The sequence below is a fragment of the Brassica oleracea genome, chromosome C5 (genome assembly GCF_000695525.1).
Source record: "Brassica oleracea var. oleracea cultivar TO1000 chromosome C5, BOL, whole genome shotgun sequence".
Taxonomy (NCBI): domain Eukaryota; kingdom Viridiplantae; phylum Streptophyta; class Magnoliopsida; order Brassicales; family Brassicaceae; genus Brassica; species Brassica oleracea.
This window is the reverse complement of record NC_027752.1, coordinates 10,142,710-10,149,161: the sequence shown is the minus strand read 5'-3', so window position 1 is coordinate 10,149,161 and position 6,452 is coordinate 10,142,710. Positions and strand designations below refer to the sequence as shown.

Sequence of the window (6,452 nt, the reverse complement as noted above, 5' to 3'; positions counted from 1 at the left end):
TTAGATGATTGTTGAATCGGACCACCAAAGGAGTTGAGCCGCGAGCTGGACACGAACGGGACGCGAGCTGGAATGGATCGAGTCGCTTCTATCGAGTCGCGGACGTCCTTTGTTGCTTGATCGGGAACGCCTTGATCATCGGACGCGAACTGTCTGATGTTGTCACGAACGAGGAAGAGGTCGCGTGCTGGAGCTGCTCTCGAGTCGCGAACGTCTGAGCTAGGATCAGGAACGCCTTGGGCTGAAGCTGATCGGGGACGCGAGCTGGAACAGATGCGGGAACAAGAGACGCGATCGGGGTTTAGGGTTCGTCGGATTGCCGGCTAGGGTTAGGGTTTTAGGGTTTTTCGATTTGGGTATTAGCTTAGGGATTTAGAGTTTCGTGCTGATAACGTATTATAAAAGTAATGGAAAAGTCTATCTTTATTCATAACATAGAGGTTCGTTATATAGGAGATTACACCGTCATAGATAAATGAAAAGATTACAAATCATAATCTCTTGGTTATGAGCCATTTACGATCTGGTTCATAACAAAAATTGAGTTTTCGCCAAAACCCAAAAATTGTATTTTCCCGTAAAGATTGTATTTTCTCCATCAAAACCATAAAATCGTGTTTTCCCGCCAAAACCGCAAAAATGTAATTTCCTGTTAAAATTACATTTTTCGGTCAAAACTGCAAAATCACGTTTTCTTGTAGCCGAAAATCATATTTTTCATCAAAATCACAAAAATCTCAAAATCAATTTTTTTCTTCAAAAATTCAAATTGCAAAATAATAAAGTTTAAGTCTATAATATCTACGAAATTTGGTATACTTCCATCTTTTACAATAAAAATTAGGTTATTTATTTTAAATGGGCATCTGGACCCCATGAACAGTCCAACGAGTCATGGCCTTTTTTGGGTATGGTCCTATTTGAACGTCGACTAAAACTGTCCAGCAAAAAAACAAACCCATATGGATACACCGAAATGGACCCAACCCGTCCATTTGACATCCCTAAACATCCGTACACAATTACAGCAAAAAGGCATAGGAGCAAGTACAAAACTCTTATGCCACTTTGGTTTAGGTGACATGGAAACATGATCAACCAAATTCTTCAAAAATGTGTTTCCTTGTTTTTTATTGTTTTCTGCCAAGAAAACACAAACTTAGGCTTTGTAACCCTAACTTTTTATTTATGAATATTTACAGTTTAAAAAGAAAAGAAAAAAATAGCAGAACGTGACAAAATTTAAATCAGCAACTCAAATGGGCAAATAAGAACAGGGTTATAACTTAAGTTGGGTGGAATTCGGAAACATTTGGGAATCCCTTATATACTAAAACGTAAATTGTCTGGCAAATCAAATCTTGACACGTGGATTTTTTTTTAAACTAATTGAAAAATAAAGAAAAGCAAAACACGTCTTTGTTCATCAAAATATGGAAGTTTCAAAATTTTAATAACCGACATTTTCTAAATTCTTCATACACTGATGAATCATGTGAAGCTATTATTTAATTTTTTATTTTTTTATCAACTATGTGAAGCAATTATCTATGTGTCAATATATTTTTGTTCAGCATAATTTAGTCCGATTATTATAAAAAATATAGTTAGTTTTGAATTTTTCTTTGCATCTCTTATTTTTCTGGAGTCTAAATATAAATTAGCAATTTTCTAATTTTTCAACCAAAGAGTTTGGTTGTGAGTTTGATTGTGATACCAATGTTGGTGCATTACAGAAAGAGAGAATTTAGAGAGAGCGGATGATGTATTAGAGAAGAAGAGAATAATTATTATAAGAAAATTTAATGTATTAGAAAACTATAAATTAACAGAAATAAATTGCTAAATAAACTGAAAAATTAAAAAAATCCCTAAAGATACAAAATGTAATTCAAATAAAAAGAGCACCAAACATAACACAATATATGATTACCAAACATAACACAATATGCTATTTGTATAAAATAGTTTCAACAGATTTACTTCAATATGATCCATAACAATAAAATATTAAAAAAATTATTATTTTATTTAAATTTATAATTATAATAAAATAATTAAAATATAACAGATTTTTGGCCCGTGCATAGCATGGGAAGTAACACTAGTACATAATATTTTAGAAATGTATGGAAACTCATTGGAATATTCTTTTTTTTAAATATCGTTTTAGAAATGATGTCAACTTACGTTTTAATTTTAGAAGATTTGTGATTTTGTTTTGGAAACGTAAAAAACCGGTTTTAAAGCAAAATATTTAAATAATTAATAAATATATTAATATGTTTTTTATTTTGATAAGTTTCATGTTTTATTTTCGATTATTTTTTAAAAGAGAAATGATCAATTAGATATAAAACATGTTTTTGTTTCCAAACTAAATTATGAAGGTCAAAGTGATCAAAATAAGTTTTACTAGAGGGTTAAATGACTTTTATACCATTTTATACAAATATAAAATAAAAAAATATTTAAATAAAAAAATTATCCATTTTTTCATAAAAAATTTTAGAAAACAATTTTAATAGAAATTTAGTAAAACCTTCTATGTATAACAGTGTGGTTCACAGAGTCAATATGAGTCTGTAAAGTTGATGACAAAAAAAAAAGTAAAAAAAAAGTAAAACCTTCTATGTATAACATCTTATTGAAATTGAGTTATATACTTATTTAAGAAAACATTGTTAAAATTTTGGAAGATATTAATAAATATGTATAATGTCTTCATAAAATTAGGAAAACTTTTATAAATGTGTTAAGAATACAAATTTAAATATATTTTTCGAAAGAACTTCATGAATATATAGTTATTAATACATTACTGTATTTAAATTATATGTAAATTTAGTAAGATATTCTTGAATATGTATAACATATTCCTTAAGTTTTGAGAAGACTTTGAATTAATATCTAAACTTTATAAAGATATTATACATATTTATATTTAAATATGCATATAAGTCAAATTCATGAAATCTAAGTATACATATAAGTTACGTTCAAGAACCTAATTACACGTTTATGAAGGCATTCATTTATTCAATTTTTAATAAATTCAAGAAGATATCATATATGTTACAGAAGATTTTTCTAAGTTTTGATTTAAGAAAAAAAATTTCAAAAGAAAATTTGGGAAAAAGTAATTTTTAATTTTTAATTATTTATTTCAATTTTTATTATATAATTATTTATATATTTAATAAATAATTATTGAAATTATAAATGAGAGTATAATTATCATTACTTCTTAAATAAAATCTATTTAGAGAACAAAAAGTAAAAAATACAATTTTGGAGATTCGCACTTGTTGAAATGTGTATAAAATCTATACAAAATCTTTTATTTTTTGTAAAGAAAAATATAGAAATGTGTTATTTTCACATCTAAATATAGAGGTAAAAAGTAACAGTTCTCTATATTTTTCTCTAAAATAAAAGAATTCTATTATACAGTATACACTGGAGCAAATTCACCTCTATAAAAAAAATCACTATTTTTGAAGGAAATATAGAGACATACATTGGAGATGCTCATAGCAGAAACTATAAAACGGAGAGGCTGGCGACTCTCACAAAGATGAATAATCACAATTACACTACAAACATAAGAGTTAGAAGAGAATTCCAATAGCAAAAAAAAATAACATTCCTTCAAAAAAATGGGGATAGCCGCATTCGAATGGGGAGAAAGGCAACTAAAGCTGCTGTATAACAGAGACAACTTTGATACCTGGCAAGTTTAATATTATTCATACCTTTTAGAGTTTAATTTACTTATTGCATTAATTGTTTAGTTGATGAGTGTTACGTTTTACATTCGTGTGGTTAAAAAAGGATGATAAACGGGGCGGCTTGGAATGTCGAGGTGTTGAGTGGTTGGGCTCAACCGAACGGTGGGACATGGTGTGGTATCTCTAGAAATGGCCGAGTTGCTTTTCTTGTGGACGCAATGATCTTTGACGGTTTAAACAATTGCGTCTCTCTTCCTGCTGAGTTCTTGCAGGTTTGGTTAATTTTTTCTTTTCCCTGTTTTTTTTTTGTTTAAGCTATATTGAAAATGGATCTCAAGAAGAATTGCTTTTATTACAGGGCCACATGAGTCCACAAGACTTTGCAAATGAAATAGCTACAGACCCTTTGAGATACACCGGGATGACCTTTAAGCTAATTGTGGCAGACATAACTTCAAACTCTATGTTTTATATCAACAAATTATCTGCAACTGTGCCACATGTTCGTACAGAACAAGTTGCTTTTGGGGTGCATATCCTTTCTTATTCCGGACTCGATGGCCACCTTCCCAACGTAAATTAGTACAAGATCAAGATGTTTAGGATCTTCCATGTGCAAATTTCTATTAATAGTTACGCTTTGGTAATAATACATGCAGGATTTACGTCTGAAAGACTTTTTCAATGAGATGATTGATGAATATAAAAACGAAGAGCAACCATCGCTTAGGGAGATTGCTGAGAGGTTTGTGTATGATCCAACCGAAGCTGTGGAAGGAAACAAGCTAACCTCATTTTTTGTCGACTTTGAAGTAAGAGAACTAAACAGTAATTGGCTTCCGATAAAAGAAGGACGCTACAGAACAACGAGTACAACAGCATTGACCGTGAAACCGACTAATGAAGTAAAGTTCTATGAGAGGTATTTGGAGAATGGCGAATGGAGAGACCATGAAGTATCTTTCAACATCGTCTAGTTTTCAACCAACATTGCTCAGCATCTATCTGAATATTATTATCTCTAGATTCTCTACTATCGTTGTCCGTTGATGATGTAGTTGTATTTGTCTCTCTTTCTCCTTACTTTCACCTTCATTGTTTCGTGTGTTACTTAATTGCCTTATGGTATCTGTGATCCGTAAAAAAAGCACTGAGACCACATATCATGAGCTAGTTGGAATCCATCGCATAAAATAAGCCCATCTTATAAGCTTATCTCATATCTCCACCTCACACTGCCACGTCATGACAGACAGCATCTGAAACCAACCAATCACAACGCGTCTCTACAGATAGTATGGAGGTTGCTTTTTAGAGCCATGCACTGCGTTATCTCATTTTCTCCCTCTCACCACATAAAACTAATACACCTCACAATTTCTCAATCGACACAAAGATATCAAAATAAAAAAAAAAGTAAATCTAAGCCTCTAATCTTCATCATGGCTTCAGTAACCTCAGCCACCGTCGCAATCCCATCGTTCACCGGTCTCAAATCAACAATCTCCAAACCCTCCGCCGTCGTTAGAATCCCCACCAAGGCGGCAACATCATCATCGAAGCTCACCGTTAAGTCATCACTTAAGAGATTCGGAGTCGCGGCCGTAGCGGCTGCAGCTTCCATCGCTTTGGCTGGAAACGCCATGGCGATAGATGTTCTCTTGGGATCAGGAGAGGGAGCGTTAGCTTTCGTTCCCAACGAGTTCACAATAGCGAAAGGGGAGAAGATTGTGTTCAAGAACAATGCTGGATTCCCACACAATGTTGTGTTCGATGAGGATGAGATCCCAAGTGGTGTTGACGCGAGCAAGATCTCCATGGACGAGCAAGATCTACTCAACGCTGCCGGAGAGACGTACGAGGTTGCCTTGACTGAGCCTGGGACCTACAGCTTCTATTGTGCGCCGCATCAGGGTGCTGGTATGGTCGGTAAAGTCACCGTTAACTAAATAAAATGTGAGTGAAGTGAAAGAGTGTCTCTGAACCAAAGTAGAGGCTTTTCTGTCAGTCTTACATAAAGGTGTTTTTGTAATTCTAAAGAGTGTTGAATCGAATGGACCCCGTGATTGTTATAGTATGACTGGTTGGTTCTATAAATGGTTTTTCTTGGTTTATAAATTATATGTAGACTTATGTCTCGCCATCAAAGTTTTCGGAGTATTAAAAATAAGCTGTTTGTGTAGAAATCCATCTGCACCCTGCAGACATCAAGCCATATATATGAATTTAATTGTATAAAATGTAAAAAGTACATATTTACTAATAAACTCAGTCATGACATGTATAAGCGAACTACAACAGGCATGTTCGTTTATTATGTTGGAATGAAAAGTTTTATAAAGATGGAGAAAGTGTTTAAAGTGTTTGAAGAGAGAAATTTTGTGAAGAATAAAGATTTTATAACTTAGAAGAAGATTTTTATTACTTGTTACAAGCTTTGTTTATTTCTTGGTGATTCAAAATGAAAGGGGAGTGGAGGTATTTATAGCCTCCAAAATACAAAATATCTTACATATTTTAATCATAAATCTAGAGAATTCTACCATAATATCTAAGATTTTTTTATTATAATTATCTAGATAATTCTATGAGAATATCTAGATTTTTATTCTAAGGAGGTGGAGGATGATTCTAGATATTGGACTAAGTTTGGACTAAAATGATTAGTAAATTATTAGCCCAAAATGTGATCCAAATCAAGTTTAACTTTCAACACCCCCT

The 6,452-nt window shown here is 32.4% G+C and overlaps 2 protein-coding genes across 2 annotated transcripts; both read left to right on the top strand.

Moving 5' to 3' along the window:
• Positions 1–3,565: 3,565 nt before the first annotated feature.
• On the top strand, positions 3,566–5,808 carry LOC106296129. The gene is made up of 4 exons (XM_013732192.1): positions 3,566–3,733; positions 3,835–4,003; positions 4,090–4,305; positions 4,391–5,808. Exons 1-4 carry the CDS (start codon positions 3,660–3,662, stop codon positions 4,706–4,708), a joined length of 777 nt encoding a protein of 258 aa, XP_013587646.1. The 5' UTR covers positions 3,566–3,659; the 3' UTR covers positions 4,709–5,808.
• LOC106296130 (plastocyanin-like) lies at positions 5,068–5,901 on the top strand. The gene has a single exon (XM_013732193.1). It carries the CDS (start codon positions 5,174–5,176, stop codon positions 5,678–5,680), a length of 507 nt encoding a protein of 168 aa, XP_013587647.1. The 5' UTR covers positions 5,068–5,173; the 3' UTR covers positions 5,681–5,901.
• The last annotated feature ends 551 nt before the right edge of the window (positions 5,902–6,452 follow it).